Source organism: Erinaceus europaeus, chromosome 6 (assembly GCF_950295315.1).
Source record: "Erinaceus europaeus chromosome 6, mEriEur2.1, whole genome shotgun sequence".
Classification (NCBI taxonomy): domain Eukaryota; kingdom Metazoa; phylum Chordata; class Mammalia; order Eulipotyphla; family Erinaceidae; genus Erinaceus; species Erinaceus europaeus.
Genome location: NC_080167.1, coordinates 45,576,355 through 45,597,187, shown reverse-complemented (window position 1 = coordinate 45,597,187; position 20,833 = coordinate 45,576,355). Strand labels below are relative to the sequence as shown.

The 20,833-nt window shown below is 43.9% G+C and overlaps 1 protein-coding gene and 1 non-coding gene across 2 annotated transcripts; one reads left to right on the top strand and one right to left on the bottom strand.

Annotated features, from left to right (window-relative positions):
* Positions 1-1,154: 1,154 nt before the first annotated feature.
* Positions 1,155-19,763, bottom strand: SDE2 (SDE2 telomere maintenance homolog). Its single transcript, XM_007534441.3, has 7 exons — positions 19,595-19,763; positions 14,187-14,304; positions 11,620-11,731; positions 10,904-11,073; positions 8,137-8,251; positions 4,981-5,473; positions 1,155-1,458 (listed from the first exon to the last, which is right to left on the bottom strand). The coding sequence occupies exons 1-7, from the start codon at positions 19,712-19,714 to the stop codon at positions 1,237-1,239; spliced, it is 1,350 nt and encodes a 449-aa protein (XP_007534503.1). The 5' UTR covers positions 19,715-19,763; the 3' UTR covers positions 1,155-1,236.
* LOC132539163 (U6 spliceosomal RNA) lies at positions 5,614-5,718 on the top strand. Its single transcript, XR_009550464.1, has one exon. It is a non-coding gene; the product is annotated as a U6 spliceosomal RNA (small nuclear RNA).
* Positions 19,764-20,833: the final 1,070 nt, after the last annotated feature.

Here is a 20,833-nt window from a genome sequence, read left to right as displayed (position 1 = left end):
GCCGCCATGTGACAAGGATGCAGGAGAGTTCTGTTTGGTGATTAGTTTGGGTTAGTTTATGAATAGTTGTTCGTGAATAAAGAAATACAGCTTCCCGGCCCAGCCGCATGTCTCTGGTCGTCTGTTACCCGCCCATGAAGCCAGCCCTGATTAAAACAACAGGAGGCAAAAAAAATAAACGAGGGGTTGGGCAGTAGCACAGCGTGTTAAGCACACATGGCACGAAATGCAAGGCCCAGCGTAAGGATCCCGGTTCGAGCCCCCAGCTCTCCACTTGCAGGGGAGTCACTTCACAAGTGGTGAAGCAAGTCTGCAGGTGTCTATCTTTCTCTCCCCGTCTTCCCCTCCTCTCTCCATTTCTCTCTGTCCTACCTAACAATGACAACAATAATAACTACAACAGTAAAAACAAGGGAACAAAAGGGAAAATAAATAAATAGAAAAGTGTTGAGTGCTCAGAGTCTGAGTCCCACCAAGTGAGGTGCCTGCTGAAACAAAGGGTAATGCAAAAGGGTAATTTGAATTAGCTACAGTTTATTGCACCAGATCCAAGGATTCTAAAGGGGGGAGGACAGGAGGGTTGAAAGAGGAACAAAGGGGGTCAGGCAGTGGTACACCTTGTTGAAGTGTTCGTACACCTTATTATTTGCAAGGACCCAGGTTTGAGCCCTCAGTCCCCACCTGCAGAGGGGAAGCTTCATAAGCAGTGAAGCAGTGCTGCAGGGGTCTCTCTCTCTCTTCTCAAATTTTCTGTCCTATCAAATCTACAATAAATAAAAAGAGGCAGGGACCCAGTGTCCTAAGGCGGAGGAAGAAGACAAGTTCATGACAGGGAGATAAACTGCACACATGACAACAGTCTTGTAAATAATCATTTATCCAGTAAAGTAGTTTTTAAAAGAAATTGCATATTTAAAAAATATTTATTATGAGAGAGAGAATGAAAGAGGTAGAGAAAGACAGAGCACTGCTGAGCTCTATGATAACATCAGGGATTGAACTTGTGGCTTTTAAAGCCCCAAGCACGCAAACTGATGCTGTAAGAAGCTGTTATAATTAACCTGTTACAAAAAACCTTCTCACAAAGAGAACTTCAGATGCAAATCATTTCCAATGCTAGTTCTATAAATATAATAATGAAAAGGATAGTAAAATTGTTTTAAAAGCCTGCTTTAATAACAACACATCCAAAAGTCAGGTGCTGGGGGAGAAACAGGAAGTTGTCTCTGAGGATAGTCATTTCTTCTTTCCTTTCAAAGGCTTGGCAAACAGAGCAGGGTCTATCTGCTCCCTGGCAAGCCCCCGGACTGAGAAGAGCCTGGCTGCCCGCTCTTGCAGAGTGCCCCCACATTTCAAGCCTCGGGCCAGCAGTTCACACTTGAGCTTCTCCAAGCCCAGCTGCTCCATTTCTGCAGCAGAGCTGAATGCCAACAAAACCATGGTTTCCTGACTGATATCCTGTGGAGCAGGAAAAAAAAAATTTAAACGGGGTCCCATCTCTGAATAGACTTTTTTTTTTTAACTGCCAAGGGCATTCTTTTATCAAGAAAAGTCTCATTTAACTTCTCATTCCTTGGTACTGAATTTTTTTTTAATATTTACTTTTTTAATTAAAATATCCCTTTTGTTGCCCTTGTTTTACTGTTGTAGTTATTGTCGTCGGATAGGACAGAGAGAAATGGAGAGAGGAGGGGAGGACAGAGAGGGGGAGAGAAAGACAGACACCTGCAGACCTGCTTCACCACCTGTGAAATGACTCCCCTGCAGGTGAGGAGCTGGGGGCTCAAACTGGGATCCTTACACTGGTCCTTGCACTTTGCACCATGTGTGCTTAACCCACTGTGTTACCACCCAACTCCCTTAATATTTATTTCCTTTTGCTGCCCTTGTTGTTCTATTGTTGTAGTAGTGATTACTGTTGTCATTGTTGTTGGATAGGACAGGGAGAAATGGATAGAGGAGGGAAGACAGAGAGGGACAGAGAAAGATAGACACCTGCTTCACCGCTTATGAAGCTACTCCCCTGCAAGTGGGGAGCCGGGGGCTTGAACCAGGATCCTTATGTGGGTCCTTGTGCTTTGTACCACTTGCACTTAACCTGCTGTGCTACCACCTGACTCCCAGTACTGAATTTTTATAATCATCTAAAAGTTTTTCCACGTGGATTCCCAATAAATTATCAACAACCATTAATTTCTCATTTACGTATTTAGAAATAAGCTGTTACAGGAATCCTGCATACTTGTTTTTGACTTTCCAGTATAAATTCTTCCTTTTTCTTTCTTTCTTTTTCCCTTTTTTGTTACCCTTGTTTTTTTGTTGTTACTGATGTCGTCATTGTTAGGACAGAGAGAAATGAAGAGGAGGGGAAGACAGAGGGGGGGAGAGAAAGATAGACACCTGCAGACCTGCTTCACCGCTTATGAAGCCAGGATATAATTTCTAATCCCTCTCTCTCTCTCTCTAACATTCACACACAAATAACAATAAAAATACGTAAATAAAAATTATGTTTACAACTCTGGAGATGGTATGATGGTCAGTTTGTATATTGGATTGTACGGAAAGTATCATGACACATTTTTGCATAGGAAAATATGCCAAGACTTTACTGACAACCCAATAGCATTAGAGAAAAAAAAAACACTTTTTCTAGAAATGGCAGTCTATGAATTCTACCAATAGTTTATTTATTGGGGAAAGGTACTGGCTAAATAAGTAACAGCTGTTGTCAAAGAAAACCAGTAAGTGTAGGTTTCACCTGTTGTAAACAACAAAACAGTATATCAAAGAGTAGGATTTTCGCTGGCAGTCAATTCACTGAAGACCGCAAAGAATCAACTATTTCAGGGAAAGTATGCAGACTCAGTTTTTTTTTTTTTTTTTACCTTTTACCAGAGAACTACTTAGTTCTGGCTTATGGTGGTGCTGTGGGGACTGAACCTAAGGGATCAGAATCTCAAACACGGTCATTTGCATAACCATTATGTCGTTTCCCCAGCCTCAAAATGACTTTTAAAAGGTACAATATGGGATTTAAGATTGAATGGCAAGGCCCTGGAAGGTGGAACAGTGGACAGTGCTGGACTTTCAAGTGTGGGGTAGTGAGTCCGACCTGACACTGCATTATGTCAGAGTGATGATCTGATTCTCTCTCCCCTGTTAATAAATCTTTAATTAAAAAGGGGAGGGGCGGGTGATGGTGCACCTGATTGACTGCACTGGTCACAATGTACAAGGACCTGGGTTCAAGCCCCCAGCCCCCACCTGCAGGGGAAAGCTTTACAAGTGGTGAAGCAATGCTGCAGGTATCTCTCTGCCTCTCTCCCTTTCTATCTCCCCTTCCTCTCAATTTCTGGCTACCGCTAATAAAAATAAATTAATTAATTAGAAAAAAAAAAAGACTGTGGTTTGGGAGGCAGCACAGTGGATAAAGTACTAGACTTAACAGCATGAGGTCCTAAGGCTGTGCTGTGCTACACCAAGTCGAGTGCACACGTTACCATGAGCAAAGATCCAGGTTCAAGCCCCTGATCCCTACCTGCAGAGAGAAAGCTTTCTGATTGGTGAAGTAGTGTTGCAAGTGTCTGTCTCCTGTTCTCCTTCCTCTCTCTCTTTTCAAAATATTTATTTATTCCCTTTTGTTGCCCTTGTTGTTTCGTTGTTATAGTTATTATTTTTGTTGTTAACTGATGTCGCTGTTGTTGGATAGGATAGATGAAGTGAAATGGAGAGAGGAGGGAAAGAGGAAGAGAGAAAGACACTTACAGACCTGCTTCACTGCTTGTGAAGCTATCCCCCCGCAGGTGAGCCAGGGGCTCGAGCCAGGATCCTTACACCTATCCTTGTGCTTTACGCTACCACCCGACTCCCAACCTTCCTCTCTTAATGTCTGTCTCTATTAACAACAAAGCTTAAGAAAAAGATTTAATGACAGAGTAGGAGAAACAGCAGAAAGGTGATGATGTAAGAAGACTCTCATGCTAAAGATTCCAAATTTCCAGGTTCAATCTCCCACTCCATAAACCAGACTTGAGCAGTGCTCTGGTTTAAAATAATAATAATAATAATAAATAATAATAATAACAACAACACAGGGGTTGAGCGGTAGCACAGCAGGCTAAGTGCACATGGCTGGAAATGCAAGGACCAGCGTAAGGACCCCAGTTCTAGCCCCCGGCTCCCCACCTGCAGGGGGGTCACTTCACAAGCGGTGAAACAGGTCTATAGGTGTCTTTCTCTCCCCATCTTCCCCTCCTATTTCTCTGTCCTATCCAACAACGGCAGTAATAACAACAATAATAACCACAACAGGGGTAACAAAAGGGGAAAAAAATAGCCTCCAGGAGCAGTGGATTCATGGTACAGGCATCGAGCTCCAGCCATAACCCAACCCTGGAGGCAAAATAATAATAATTATAATAATAAATGTTTTAATGACAAAAAGCCATTCTGCTTCTATAGGAAAGATACATCTACTTGGCAAGTATGTTCAAACTATACTGCATCTCACAGGAGAAGGTCAAACAAATGAGATTTAGTGCTAAGAAAATAACTATTTCCTCAAATCTAATCTAATACTACATTATATACCTTATTATTGCATGTCTTATGGAAAATTAAACAATAACAAGCTATAATATGTGCCATAATTCCCAAGTGAGAGATGCATCTTAGAAGAGATGAAACATAGGCACCACCTAGTGTCAAGAAGATGTAAATTCCAGAGTGGAAAAAACAAACCCCTAAGGATTTCTGGCAGGAGGTAAGGCAAGCTCATTACCATCTAGACTGGTATCATCTCCCATGTGGTGTCCGCCAGGGCTCAAACCTGAACCACATAATAAGGCATGCACCCTAGCCAATGAACCATTTCTCCAGACTTCTAATTTCTGATTACTGAACAAGTCTTTTCATTTAATGATCACTGCAGAAATGAAGTTGCCATGACTCTAAACAATGACCCAGAAAATGACTTACTGCGTTTCCTGACTGGCTCTCCCCCAGTCCAGTAGCAGGAATGCTTCCCCTATCTTTTCCAGGTGCTACCTTGGCAGTCCTTTCCCCATCAGACATTTCTTTTGTCTCTCTCTCTTTATTTTGTGCAGCCCCAGCTTCCTTTTTGAGGAGTTCTTTGTTCTCTGCCTCCTCTGCCTCTCGGATTTCAGCCATTTCCACAGCCACCTCCTTCTCCGTGTGCTGCTGGGGAGCTGTCTCTCCTGGTGCCACACTGAAGTCTTCTGAGGCCCCATTCTCAGAAGCAATCACTGGGGTCTGTGCTTCTTCCAGAGATGCAGAGTCTGTACTTAACGTGCTTGCCCTCTGAGAACCACTGGGGGATTCGGTTGCCAGCTCAACACCATTCTGTGGAGCTTGGGTACTTGTTCCTGAAGTACTAGGCGCCTCTTCACTATCGTCATCCGAACTCTCAGAGCTGGAACCCTCTGCAGGCTCTAGTCCCTCCATGCCCAACCTAGCAGAAGGAACAGAAAAGTTTGACACAACTTAGAAATTCTTTTTTTTTTTAAATGCTGTTTGTCCAGAAAATGGTCTGAATTGTATTATACATAAATTATATCTCAAAAAAAATCTGACCTAAAAAAACAAATACATGTACACATTTCAATAGGACATAAACCCAATTTGGAATGCTATCAGAGATCAGCATGGTCTCTGAGCAAGAATGACAAACAAGTTTGGGACATATTCTATATATAAGAAAACAAACACAATAGGAAAAGACAGAAACAGCCTAGGGGTGTGGATCAATCAGACAATGTCCATGTCCAGCCGAGAAGCAATTACAGAAGCCAGAACTCCCACCTTCTGCACAACAAAAGAATTCTTGTTCATGGGAGTCAGGCGGTAGCACAGCAGGTTAAGTGCACGTGGCGCAAAACGCAAGGACCAGAGTAAGGATCCCAGTTCCAGCCCCCAGCTCCCCTTCTGCAGGGGAGTCACTTCACAGGTGGTGAAGCAGGTCTGCAGGTGTCTATCTTTCTCTCCCTCTCTCTGTCTTCCCCTTCTCTCTCCATTTCTCTCTGTCCTATCTAACAACGACATCAATAACAACAATAATTACAAAAAAAAAAAAAAAAAAAAAAACAAGGGCAACAAAAGGAAAAATAAATTTAAAAAAAAATTCTTGTACATATCCCTAGAGGGGGAGAGTGACCAGAGGAAAATGACCAGAGGACTCTGAACTCCCAATTCCATCAAGATCCAAAGAAGAGGAAAAAAGGAAGCACGTTCAGACGTGGCAATAGGTGTAGGTGTGATTTACAAAGGAAGAGAAGGCAGGACCACAGAAAAAATGGACAAATATATAAACAGCGATACAAATAACAGTCAACCCCTATCTATGACGTTGGCAAAACTACTGCAGTTTCCAATGGAGGGAATGGGAATACAAAACTCTGGTGGTGGGAACGGTGTGGAATTATACTTTTGCTATCTCGTGATTTTATAAATCATTATTAAATCACTAATAAAAGGGGGAAAAAAACCAGGTAACACCAACTTTTTCTCTCACAAATATTTAATTACCATTTCAGAAAGAATAAAGTTCTGTGGTCTGGGAGGTGGCACAGTGGATAAAGCAGTGGATTCTCAACCACAAGGTCCCGAGCTTAATCCCCAGCAGCACATGTAACAAGAGTGATGTCTGATTCTTTCTCTCCCTGTCTTTCTCATGAATAAATTCTTTTAATTCAAAAATTTTTTTTAAAATGTATTATCTTTATTTATTGGATAGAAACAGCCAGAAATTGAGAGGGAAGGGGGTGACAGAGAGGGAAAGAGACAGACACCACTCGTGAAGCTTTCCCCCTGCAGGTGGGAACCGGGGGCTCGAACCTGGGTCCTTTTGCACTGTGACATGTGTGCTCAACCAGGTGTCCCACCACCCGGCCCCAATAGATAAATTCTTAAAATAAAGTTCTGTGTTCTGGGAGGTTGCGCAGTGGATAAAGCATTGAGCTCTGAAGCATGAGGCCCCGAGTTCAATCCCCAGCAGCACATGTACCAGAGTGATATCTGGTTCTTCCGCTCCTCCTTTCTTTCTCATTAATAAATAAATGAAATAAAAAAAAATAAACTAGAAATATTTTTAAATAAATAAATAAATAAAAGTTCTATGGCAGACTCTTATGTGATTTGTTGTTGTTGTTACTTTTTTTTTTTCTTGTTAACTACTTTCTGTCCCTAAAGGAGAAGCCAACAAGGAAGCAGTATCCATTTAGACTAAGCATTTTCCTTCTTCCTTCTTTCTCTCTTTCATTATTCAGCTCTGGCTTATGGTGATGCAGGGGACTGAACCTGGGATTGTGGAGCTTGAGGCATGAAAGTCTCTTTGCATAACCATTATGCTATCTACTGCTAACCTAAGACTAACCATTTTCTAGAACTTGTTCTGAGGGAACTAAGATGGTATAACCAGAGGATGAAGGGGGAAGGGCAGGGTGAAGACAGCTCACTTGGACAGAGCACTGCTTTGCCACATGTGTGGCCCAGGGCTGAGCCTGCCCCCACCCCCACACGGAAGGAAGCTTCATGCTGTCTGGTCTCTCTCTCTCTCTCTCTTTAAATTACATTTATTTTATTTGATAGAGATAGCCAGAAGTCAAGAGGGTAGGGGGTGATAGAGAGGGAGAGAGACAGCTGCAACTCTACTTCACCACTTGCAAAGCTTTCCCCCTGCAGTTAGGGACCCAGGACTCAAACCCGGGTCCTTGCGTACTATAATGTGTTCGCTCAGCCAGGTGCACCACTAACCAGCCCCTAGTCTCTTTCACTCTCTTTCCACTACTCTGTCTCTATTTTAAAAACAGAATGTGGAAAGCTGTAACTTCCACCAGGAGTTTTTTGAAATTTTTGAATCTCCGGAATTCAAGTATGAAGCTATATTTTTATTCAATCTTTCAGTGTAAGGAAGAGACATGCCCTTTAGAGTCTCTTAATGACATGCATAGCCAAGACACTGCTAGTGTGTACAACATGACAGTCACTGAAACCTGAAAAGAGAGGGAAAATTTCTGAGCTCCCATCAGACATTACTCAAGTCGACAGACAAGAAGGAAAGATATCACACCAGTCTCCAAATATCAAAGATCTAGGGTGAAAATAAAACATACTTACCAAAAGCATTTCCTTTTCCCTAAATTGGTCCCTCTATCTGTTTTTGTTTCACTAGGCCGTTTCCGCTTCTCACCGATTTCTGCTGATACTGTCTTGCTGGACGCAGCCTGCATACCTAAACAGAAACTGTAACAGCTCAGTTTCTATTACCAGGACTAAACTGAGTATAATCTGGATTGGTAGGGGGTGGGGGAAAGAGAAAGCTGCAATCTAGAACTCTAGACTTAAATTTCTTCAGACACCAACACGTTATGTGGTACAGTAAGATTAATTTCAACACAAAGATTTAAAATAAAAGCCGTTCTGGTTCTGTAACCAAATCGGTTGTTATCACTATTAACTGGCACATGTGATGCTAGGGACAGAACTTAGGACCTCACATCTGAGAGTAAATTTTGTTTTGTTTTGTTTTGTTTCTAGTGTTATCACTGGGGCTTGGTGCCTACACTACAAATCCACTGCTATTTTTCCCATTTGCTGCCCTTGTTGTTGGATAGGAGAGAAATTGAGAGAGGAAGACAGAGGGGGAAAGAAAAACAGACACCTGCAGACCTGCTTCAACACCTGTAAAGCAAACACCCTTCAGGTGGGGAGCCAAGTTCGAATCAGGATCCTTATGATGGTCCTTGTGCTTCCACACCATGTGTGCTTAACCCGCTGCACTACCGCCCAGCCCCTGAGAGTAACTTTTTTAAAAAAAATTTATCCTTTTGTTGCCTTTTTTTAAAATTTTATTTATTATCCCTTTTGTTGCCCTTGTAGTTATTATTGCTGTTGTTACTGATGTCATTGTTGGATAGGACAGAGAAATGGAGAGAGATGGGGAAGACAGAGAGGGGGAGAGAAAGATAAGACACCTGCAGACCTGCTTTACCGCCTGTGAAGCGACTCCCCTGCAGGTGGGGAGCCAGGGGCTCGAACTGGGATCCTTACGAGGTCCTTTCACTTTGCGCCACCTGCGCTTAATCTGCTGCGCTACCACCCAACCCCCACCTTGTTTTTTTAATTGTTGTAGTTATTGTTACTGATGTTGTCATTGTTAGATAGGACAGAGAGAAATGGAGAGACGAGAAGACGGGGATGGGGGGGCAAGAGACACCTGCAGACCTGCTTCATCGCCTGTGAAGCGACTCCCTTGTAGGTGGGGGTCGAACTGGGATCCTCATGCCAGTCCTTGTGCTTAACCCACTGTGCTACCGCCCAACTCCAGAGAGTAACATTTTTATTGACAGTGCCACCGCCAAGGCTGCTAGAATCACCAATAACCTTTTTTAAAAAAAAAAAAAAATTGGGGGCCAGGTGGTGGTGCACCAGGTTAAGCGCTCACATTACAGCGCACAAGGACGCAGGTTCAAGCCCTTGGTCCCCACCTGCAGGGGAAAGCTTCACGAGTGGTGAAGCAGGGTTGCAGGCGTCTCTCTGTCTCTTTACCCCTCTTTATCTCCCCTTCCCTTCTCAGTTTCTCTGTCTCTATCCAATAACAAGGAAAAAAAATAAAAAAATAAAAAAATTTATTTATTTATTCATGAGGAAGATAGGAGAGAAAGGACCAAACATCACTCTGGTACATGTGCTGCTGGGGACTGAACCCAGGATCTCACACCTGAGAATCCAATGTTTTATCCACTGTGCCACCTCCCAGACCACTCAATATTCAATTTGTAATTTTGACCAGCCCACAGCTAGCCTACTCTTGCGTTCATTGGTTATATTTGTTCTCCCTCTCTTTCACTTTTTTTGTCTGGGGTGTGTGTGTGTGTGTGTTATCTTCTTTTCTTTTTTTCCTTATTCTTTCTAAATTTTTTTTTTATATTTATTATTCCCCTTTTGTTGCCCCTTTTTTTTTATTGTTGCTGTAGTTATTGTTGTTGTTACTGATGTCATTGTTAGATAGAAAAGAGAGAAATGGAGAGAGGAGGGGAAGACAGATATGAGGAGAGCGACTGCCCTGCAGGTGGGGAGCCGGGGGCTCAAACCAGGATCATCACACTGGTCCTTGTGCTTCGCGCCACCTGCGTTTAACCCACTGCACTCCCGCCCGACTCCCATGAGCTACCTTCTAACCCTGCCTTTTGGCATGTGTTAGATGAAAGAAGTAAATAAAGTTAGTGACAGTTCTTAATAACGACAAAAAATATCAAAGACTAGGTAGTGGTACACTGGGTGGAACACATGCATTGTTCAAGGACCTGGATTTGTGGCCCTGGCCCCACCTTTGGGTAAAGGGTGCCTTTGTGAGAGATAGAGCAGTGCTGCAGAGGTGACGCTCTCTCTTTCTTGCTACCACTGTACTTCTCTCTGTCCCTATCTGAAAAAAAGAAAGGAAGGGAGAAGAAAGGAAAGGGAAAGAGAGGGGAAAAAAAAAAGGCAACTGGGAAAACAGTATAGTTGTTATGTAGGTACTGAGCTCCAAAGATAAAAGTGATGACAAAAAAAAAAAAAAAGAAAGAAAAGAAACAAATCAAATATATTAAGGTCTAGACAACTTCTAAAGAACCACAAAGTACTAAGTGTTCCTGCCAAGTCCCACGAACCGATGGATTCATGAGTCAAGCCTGTCACCTGTTGTGTGGGTAGCTGCTCTTTTTGCCCTGGGTTCTAAGTGTGCACAATTGAGGGAAAAGTTCCACAACTTTCACCAAATGCTCAGAGATCTTCAATTTAAGAAAGCTTAAGTCCAGCTCTTTATTGTGTGCAGTATGGAACAGTCCAGAACAAACAGTTTCAGGGAGCCGACTCACTGGTCATGAAGGTTGGAACCTCTCACCTTTGAGGACAGAATCCTCCAGACGCTCAGCCATCTCGTGGCACTGCTGCTGGTAGTCGGGGCTGGTGAAGCAGTGCCTGGGTTCTGCAAGCTTCCGCTGCAGGCGCTCAACGCGCCTCTGCTCTCTTTCAGCCTCTCGCTCAGCTTGCTGTTTGACCCATTCAGCCATTCTGTGGAGGGCAAAGAAAGAAACACAACTGACTGGGTGTACTAACATATATAAACATGCTTTGGATCAAACTTGGCACCCCACGCTTGAGGGCCCAACGCTTTGTCCACTGCATCACCTCCCAGGTCAGCCCCTGACAAATCAATGTGCTCACGTTCAATACAGTGAAACTCTCTTAGAAAGGGATGCCACACTTATCACTATTATACTTTAACAGAGTTAAACTCAAAACTAGTTAAAATTTAAGTTTGGGGAGTCGGGCGGTAGCGCAGTGGATTAAGCATACATGCAAGGACTGGCGTAAGGATCCTGGTTTGAGGCCCCAGCTCCCCCACTTGCAGGGGAGTCGCTTCACAAGCAGTGAAGGTCTGCAGGTGTCTCTCTCCTCCTATCTTCCCCTTCTCTCTCCATTTCTCTCTGTCCTATCCAACAATGACGACAATAACAACAATAATAACTACAACAATAAAACAACAAGGGCAACAAAAGGGAATAAATAATTTAAAAAAAAAAAAGAGCTTTAAAAAAAAAACTGACAGCCTCTTACGCCTTTTCATGGTTGACATCTCGCAGTCTCCTCCCACTGAGATCCCGGCAAGCTTCTCTATTGGTGGTCTTCTCAATCTGGGCACCAAGGGCTCGAAGCATGGATCCAAAACCTAACCAGTTTGGAGAAAGCAGGTGAAAAGTGTCCAGGGATTGGGGGTCAGGTAAGTGGTGCACCTGGTTAAATGCACACTACTACGTACAAGAACCTGGATTTGAACCCCTGCTCCCCAACCATGGAGGGGACATTTCACTAGCAGTGCTGCTTATCTGCAGGTGACTATCCTCTTTTTTTCTCCTTTCATATTTTTATTTATTTATTAGATGGAGATAGAGAGAAATTGAGAGGGGAAAGGGAGACAGAGAGGGAGAGAGAGAGACACCTGCAGCCCTGCTTCACCACTCGTGATGCTTTCCCCCTGCAAGTGGGGACCAGGGGCTCATGCGCTGTAAAGTATGTGCTTAACCAGGTGCACTACCTGCCCCCCCTTCTCTTCTTTATATCCCCTTCATCTCTTAATTTCTGTCCTATGAAATAAAAAAGAAAGAAGGGGGAGGAGGAGTAAAAAGCATAATGGGGGGAGGGCCAGGTGGTAGATGCGAAGTGCAAAAAGCAGCAGAAGGATCCCAGTTCAAGCCCCCAGCTCTCCATCTGCGGGGGGGGGGGGGTCCCCGCTGTACAAAGGGTGAAGAACAGGTCTCCAGGTGTCTCTCTTTCTCTCCCCCTCTCTGGTTTCCCCATCTCTCTCAATTTCTGTCTGTCCTATTCAACAACAACAAAAACAAGGGCAACAAAAGAGGGAAAAATGGCATCTAGGAGCAGTGGATTCGTAGTGTAAGCCCTGAGCCCCAGCAATAACCCTGGAGGCAAAAAAAAAAAAAAGTATAATGGTTATGTTAAGAGACTCTCATGCCTGGGGCCCCAAAGTCACAGGTTTAATCCCCCAAGTCACCATATGCCAGAGCTGAGCAGTACTGTGGTAAAATAAATAAATAAAAATAAAAATTTAAAAATGTTAAAAAAAAAAGGGGGGACATAATGGCCACCTGGAGCAGTAGATTCATCATGCTGGCACCAAGCCCCAGCTAACCTTGGTAGCAATTTTAAAAAAGTGTTCAAGGATGAACAAAAGCCAAGTTTGCAAAATTAGTATTACATCACAAGACTAAAGGTGAGCAATGCTTTAAAAACATACAAATAAATGGAAAAAAAAAAAAAAAAAAACAGAAAGGAGGGCTGGGGCTGTGCATAAGGCTTTCATGTCTAAGGCTCCTAGCTCCCAGGTTCAGTCCTTAGCACCACCATAAGCCACAGCTGAGCAGGTAGGTCTTTGTATCTCTCTTATAAGAAGCAATTACAGAAGCCAAATTTTCCACCTTCTGCACCCTATAAAGAATTCTTGTCCATCCTCCCAGAGAAGAGTAAAGAATATGGAATCTGAGAGTCGAGTGGTAGCAGCGCAGTGGGTTAAGCGCAGGTGGTACAAAGTGCAAGGATCGGTGTAAGGATCCCAGTTCTAGCCCTTGGCTCCCCACCTGCAGAGGGGTTGCTTCACAAGCGGTCTGCAGGTGTCTATCTTTCTCTCTCCCTCTGTTTTCCCCTCCTCTCTCCATTTCTCTCTGTCCTATCCAACAACGATGACATCAATAATAATAACTACAACAATAAAAAACGAGGGCAACAAAAGAGAATAAATATTTTTAAAAATCTTAAAAAAAAAAAAAAGGTAAGCTTCCAATCAAGAGAATGGGGCACAGAACTCTTGATGTTGGGAACTGTGTGGAACTGTACCCCTATTATCTTACAATCTTACTGATCGTTATTAAATAGCTAATAAGTGGGATTCGGGCAGTAGCTCAGCGGGTTAAGCACACGTGGCACCTAGCCCAAGGATCGGTGTAAGGATCCCGGTTCAAGCCCCCGGCTCCCCACCTGCAGGGGAGTCGCTTCACAAATGGTGAAACAGGTCTACAGGTGTCTATCTTTCTCTCCCCTCTCTGTCTTCCCCTCCTCTATTTCTCTGTCCTATCCAACAACAACATCAATAATAATAATGACTACAACAATAAAACAACAAGGGCAACAAAAGGGAATAAATAAAAAGCAGATTTCAGGGCCAGCAAGATAGCTTGCCAGGATAGTGCACCTGCTTCATCATGTGCACAGCTCAGGTAGGACCTAGGTCCTCACGCATGGTACTACGGGCACTCTACTGGGTGCGGGTGCGCCACTGCCCAGCTTCTCTCCTGAGTCTTTTGAGATTAGATTGACTTAGAGCTATTTGGCTTGAGAAGGTGGAAACTGTACCATGCGGAATCTGCCCTTAAAAGAATAAATATTCAAAATTAGGTAAAGTAGAGGACTTCAGAAAGCAAATGCACCTGTCTGCTAGAGACCAAGAAAGTTGTTGATTTAAGGTAGAGGAGATAGTCTGGGGCTCCAAAGTCCCAGGTTCAGTCCCCAGCACCACTATAACCAAGCTGAGCAGAGTTCTAGTAAATTAAGTCTCTGCTAATTGCATACAGTTGAAGACTACAAATGCGTTGCAACCGACGTTCGTGTCCTACCTCCTTTCCCACCGCGAAGTCTGGGTTCCAAGCTATAGACAGCTCCATGCTGCACAGTGTCCCTGGCATCAGCGAGTGAGCCGTTGCACTTCACAAAGAAGCATTCCACTGGAACACCCTAGGGAGAAATTTGGGCTTTGTTAATATCATTTATGAAAAATACCAGTTTCTTACAGAAACAAAGCTAGCGAATCATATGTTCCAGCTGCAAGCAGGTAGTACTTGTCCACTTAACATTTGTTAAATTGAAAGTGAAGACTACTGAAAGAGGAGCCAGGTGGTGGCATACCTGGTTGAGTATACATTACAATGCACAAGGATGGGGTGGGCAGGGAGAATACAGATCCAAGAAGGATGACAGAGGACCTAGTGGGGGTTGTATTGTTATATGGAAAACTGGGAAATGTTATGCATGTACAAACTACTGTATTTACTGTTGAATGTAAAACATTAATTCCCCAATAAAGAAATTAAAAATAAAATAAAATAAAATAAAAGGGTTAAGAATGTTTTAAAAAAATGCACAGGGACCCAGGTTCGAGCCTCCAGTCCCCACCTACAGGGAAAAAGCTTTGCAAGTGATGAAGCAGTGTTACAGATATCTTTCTACCTCTCTCTCCCACCTTCTTGATTTCTGGCTGTCTCCACCCAATAAATAAAGACAACAAAAAAATTTTTAAAAAGAGCCTACTAAAAGAAAATTTTCATATGATGCATTCTAGGTACACTTTCTCTCCTCAGACCTAATTGGGATAAAGAAAGCTTTTTTTAAAAAAAATATTTATTTATTCTCTTTTGTTGCCCTTGTTTTATTGTTGTTGTTATTGATGTCATCGTTGTTGGATAGGACAGAGAAATGGAGAGAGGAGGGGAAGACAGAGAGGGGGAGAGAAAGACACCTGCAGATCTGCTTCACCGCTTGTGAAACGACTCCCTGCAGGTGGGGAGCCGGGAGCTCGAACCGGGATCCTTACGCCGGTCCCTGCGCTCTGAGCCACTGCGCTTAACCCGCTGTGCTACCACCCAACTCCCTAAGGAAAGCTTTTTTAAAAATAATATTGTAGGGCTGGGGAGATAGCACGATGGTATGCAAAAGACTCTCATGCCTAAGGCTCCTAGCTCTCAGGTTCAATCCTCTGCATCACCATATGCCAGAGACGAGCAGTACTCTGGACTTGGGGTCTCTCTTTGAAATAAAGTAAGTTTAAATGGGGCCAGGCAGTAGTGCAGCAGGTTAAGCACACATGGTGTGAAGTGCAAGCACAAGCATAAAGATCCTGGTTTGAGCCCCCAGTGAAGCAGGTCTGCAGATGTCTTTCTCTACCCCCCTCTGTCTTCCCCATCTCTCTCGATTTCTCTGTCCCATAAACAGCAACAGCAGGAACAGCAGCAACAGTAATAATAACAAGGGCAACAAAAGGGAAAAAATAGTCTCCAGGAGCAGTGGATTCATAGTGCAGGCACTAAGCCTCAGCAATAACCCTGCAGGAAAATAATAATAATTTTAAAATATTTTTTAATTATAGTAGAGACAGATAAGTAGAGAGAAAGGGAGAAGGAGAGATGCCTGAAGCCTCTTCAACCGTTCATTAAGCTCCTCCTGCAGGTGACAACTTGGGGCTCAAACCCGTATGCACTGGAGCCTGTATGCTTTACCAGCTGAGCCACCTCCAGTCACCTAAACAAAGCTTTGTATTTGTGGGGCTGAAAATAAAAACCACTAATTTCTTTAACAGTAAATGAAATTTAAGGTACAAGACTACATAGGGTTTAGATATAGTAACCGGTGGTCTCATTTCCACCGGCATGTGTGTTTATTTATGAACCCAGGAGTCCCACATACAAAACATGTGCTCTATCACTGCGCTTCACTCACAGCCTCTTCTGACTTTTAAAAACAGGTTAAATCAAACTGAACATCCAAGGTTCCCCACCCCCTGCCCCCAAGTTTAAAAGTAACAGTATACATGCAGAAGGAGAGAAGGGCAGGAAGACAACAGCATGCTTTTACTAAATACACCTAAACAAAGTTTGTTTTAGGACAAGTTGGTAGCCACTGCTGATCTCTTCTGCTAGCCTCCCTAGATGCAATCACTGCAGAAGCCCAAGTAGCCCCAAATCTAACATATATATATATATATATATATATATATTCAGAAATACTCTCAGCTCATGATGAAAAAAAAAATGTATATCTATGGCACAAAGCACAAGGACCGGCATAAGGATCCCAGTTCAAACCCCCGGCTCCCCACCTGCAGGAGAGTCACTTCACAAGTGATGAAGCAGGTCTGCAGGTATCTTTCTCTCCCCTTATCTGTCTTCCCCTCCTCTCTCCATTTCTCTTTTATTGTTAACAACATCAATAACAACAATAGTCAACTACAACAACAATAAAAAACAGTTCAACAACAATAGGGAAAATAAACAAATAATTTATATCTCTTCCTAAACAGGTTCCTGTTGCTATGAAATATGACAATACAGGAGTCTTCTCCAACTATATATGGACCTTACAGAAAGCACAAGGTTAAATGTACAACATCGAGAATGAAGAGGACTCCACCAATAGAAAAGAAAACTGCGCTACTTGGATCTTCCCGAAGTGGACATTATGAACAGTCACTCTGCACCCATCACATGGGGAATTAGCTTGTTTGTTCTGTAGAACCAGGGTCTGATGCATGTGAGATGCCACTCTTCCCAACATGCTTTATTTCAGAGAAGAGGGACAGTCTGAGAGAAAGACAGAAAAGAGACACCACAGCACTACTCCACCATTCACAGAGCTAGCGTCTAGTGACCATGGTATTCCCATGTGGAGCCGGGGCTCAAATTTGGGGCTTTGAGCACGGTGAGGTGAATGCCCTACCTGGTAAGCTGACCCACACATAGTTACTTCAATGGGAATCATCATTCGCTTAATAAATACTGTCTACTATTTGCCAAGTGCAAGCATTAGGATAAATGAATGGGTCAAACATTCTAGTTAGGGAAGACATATGCTGTGTATGTAGAGAGACTGTGTCAAGTGGGAATAAGCAATGTAAAGTGTATAGAATGTGTGAATGGGTGTGATATTATTTATTTTATACAGTCAGGGAAAGCTTCTCAGATCAAATGAAATTTAAGCAGAGAATTAAAGAAAGTGAGTGTACAAACCATGTGGCTACCTGGGGAACAGCACTCCAGACAGAGCAAGAACAAGCACAAAAACACAAAGCAGTTAAGCTTAGATGACCAGGGAGACAGGGCATCAGACTTCAGTGCCTGAAACCCCAGAAGCCCCAGGTTCAATCCCCAGGACTAATATATGCCAGAGCAAAACAATCCTTTGGTCTGTCAGTCTCAAGTTCTTGCATTCTCTCTCTCTCTCTCAAAAACAAGAGTGGGGGGTATGAAGGGGAATGGAAGGAAGACGGGGAATGGAAAAAATGGATATACAACTCTAGCATTTGAAGAAGTGACTTGCATTTGTATACTGTTAGAGTTAAAGCTTTAAGAATGGATGAAATGGATGAAAGGTTGTGGGTGTCTACTAGAAAAAAGGGGTTTGTAAATCTCTAGTTGAGACTGACTAATTTTTGTCATTAGTTGCCCTACCAGTTATTGCTCAGATGAAGGACAGAGAAGTTGTACAGAGTTGTAATTAAGATACCTGAGCAAGGGAGCTCAGGCTGGCTACAGTGATGTGATCAACATGAAGGACCAGTCTTAAATGTAAAATACTGTCAAAGAGTGTTTGTAAAGAGTAAATGAGATATGTAATATCTAAGGCTCCCAGGTTCAATCTCCCTACCACAAGCCAGAGCTGAGCAGTGTTCTGGTAAAAACAAAGAATAATAATAAAGGATATACATTTAATATTTATGTACTTTTTTTGCCTCCAGGGTTATTGCTGGGGCCCAGTGCCTGCACTACGAATCCACTGCTCCTGTGGTCACTTTTTGCATTTTTTGGATAGGACAGAGAAATTGAGAGAAAAAATGGGATGACAGGGAGGGTTAGACCCCTGAAGACCTGCTCCACTGCTTGTGAAGTGTGGCCCCCTGCAGGTGGGGAGCGGTGAGAGCTTGAACCTGGGGCCTAGTGCGTGATAATTCTTGTGTTTAACCAGGTACACCACCACCAGCCCATTTATATTTGTTTCTTGCTTCTATTTAAAAGTATGCTTTTTGATATTCCTCATAATTAAGATAATATTTTCCTTGTCTTACTCTGGATCACTTGTCAGAAAGTTTGAAAACTGTATCTATGACTTTTGTAAATTTTCTGTTTATTACTGGAGAGACAGAAACTGAGAGGGGAGGAGGGGTAGAGAGGGAGAGAGACAGAGAACCAGCAGCACTGCTTCACCTCTTGTGAAGCTACGCCCCTGCAGGTGGAGAATGGGGGCTTGATCCTGGGTCCTCATGCTTGGTAATATGTGCTTAACCAGATGTGCAACAGCCCAGTTCCCCATGACTCTTTTATTATTTTTATTTATTTACTTATTTTTGCCTCTAGGGCAAATTTACTTATCTAGCCTCCTGGAGGCTGTTTTCTTCCCACTTCTGTTGCCCCTGTTGTTATTATTGTTATTGTTGCCTTGGGGGGGGCAAGTGGTGGCACATTTTAGCTGAGTGCACGTTACAGTGCAGAAGGACCCCTGAGCCCCACCTGCAGGAGGAAAGCTTTGCAAGTAGGGAAGCAGTGTTGCAGGTGTCTCGCTGTCTCTCTCCCTCTCCCTCTCTCTCCCTTTGTGTCACCCCCATCCCTCTCGATTTCTGGCTGTCTCTATACAATAAATAGATAATTAAAAAACAAAAACTAGACTGGGGAGGAGGGTGTTTAGACTCAAGAAGACCACCAAATTATTAGATACCTGAGTAGGTTTGATATCTCATAAGTGAATCACACTTGTAGTCTTTAGAAGTCCATGATAAGTTTTTCAAAAGCATGTACAGACAAGTAAGTAATGAAAATCTGTAATTGGCAGGTCTTAACAGCCCATGCCCTCAACAGGACACATACGAATATCTGGCCCCCATCAGTGATCATATGATCAACCATTCGGTGTCCAGACATATGACTCACTTGTCTAAGAGAGCTGTGTCGACAAAAATAGATGTAACATATAGCCAAAGAAGTGAATCCTACAAAACATTTGGCCCACCTGTCTCATTTATGAATGTTTCTATTGGATATCAAAGAGTTTTTAATTAGCCCCAAGAGCTGGGATAAATGCTAGTCAAGAGAAAAAAACATAAAAAAGGAATGTCTTAGCATATTAAGCACCTTAAAAAAAAAAACAAAAACGAACTTTCATTCTCAAATACTGAAAACCAAAGAACAGACGCGCCCTCTGCGCACCCGGTTCCACCTCCCACCCTCCCTTTCCCCTTCCTTCCAGAAACTGCGAGACTCACCTGATCTTGGCAGTGATGACATATAAAATCTTGTACAGAGCACGGGTCCGAAGGACACCGCACCGCCTTGCACACAAAGCCGGGGGCGCGAAGCCACACCACCGCCGATGCCTCCGCCATTTCCTCTACCGCGGAACGCAGAGACTCCGTGAAAGTATTAAGCGACACGATTAACGGCGCACCTCGATGACGTAAAGTTCGCCCGCCAGCGCCCCGCCCCTCACGTCCTCCTCGCGCCCCGCCCCTCCCTAGGGCCCAGTCACGTGAGGCAGCCGCGGAGCCGCGCTGGCTTGGGGAGGGAGGCGGGAAGAGCCTGGCGGAGTTCGATAAGACTCGGAGCGGGAGGGCGAGGCGTTGCTAGGAGAGGTTGCTAGGGAGGGGCTCGAGGGACTCTATAAAAGGTTGGCGCTGAGTTAGGTTTCGAGCGTTCTGGCTGTAAGCGATAACGCCGTAACTAAGCACCGCCCTGTGCCGCAGGCTTTGGCCCTTCTCTTCACATCTGTGTAGTTATTTTTGGGTCTCAAGAGCCGTGGCCTGAGAAGGCACCGCTCCCCGGAGGCGTGAGGAGAGAAGCTGCAGTCCCGGAAGTGGGGGAGGCGGGGCGGCTGCTTCCTCAGCCCCTGGGAGCTCTCGCGGCCCGAGGGGCGAAGGAAACGACCTCAGGAGATCTCTAAACAGACACTCCGCCTGCTCCGGTGCTCCGGGTTTTTACCAGGCAGCGTCGACCTTTGCAGCTACGGCCTCCCTCTGCCAGCCACGCTCATTTTATTCGTATTTCCACCTCTTTGCGCTCTGCCTTTTCTCCACTTCAGCTGTTTTCAAATATTTCCTAGCAAGTGGGCCCTTGTGAAAGGCAGTGACGCTTGTAGTAACACTGCTTCCAAAAAAAAAAAAAAAATCTGCTGTAACTTGCCTGCACTACGGAAACCCTCGTGCAGATTTGCAGAGCAGAACTTTCAGGCTCTGGGAACCCAAAGGAGCCCCTCAATATTTAATGTGTGGAGATGATGGCGTGTCTAGCTCCCCTGAACTTCATTTTAAAAGCCACTGGTGAGAAGATAGGAGGGTTGTTAGACGGTGTCTGCTTTGGCCCGCAGAACCGCTCGCTCTGTGTCGAGCTGCTTGGCAAATGAAACGCTGCTGAAGGGAAAAGAACATGAAACTCAGAAATCGTTTAGCTGTGTCGAGATGAGCAAAAATAGAATCTCAAGGCCTGTAAAGTTGTTTTACGTAAACAGG

Bases quoted from the DNA above. Each gene is read 5' to 3' on its own strand.
- SDE2 (XM_007534441.3), bottom strand. From the start codon at position 19,714: ATGGCGGAGGCATCGGCGGTGGTGTGGCTTCGCGCCCCCGGCTTTGTG. The intron at 11,732-14,186 runs GTAGGACACGAA...CAAACTGGTTAG, and splicing joins ACTTCGCGGTGGGAAAGGAG to GTTTTGGATCCATGCTTCGA. The intron at 1,459-4,980 runs GTAAGTCATTTT...CCTGCTCCACAG, and splicing joins AGAGCCAGTCAGGAAACGCA to GATATCAGTCAGGAAACCAT.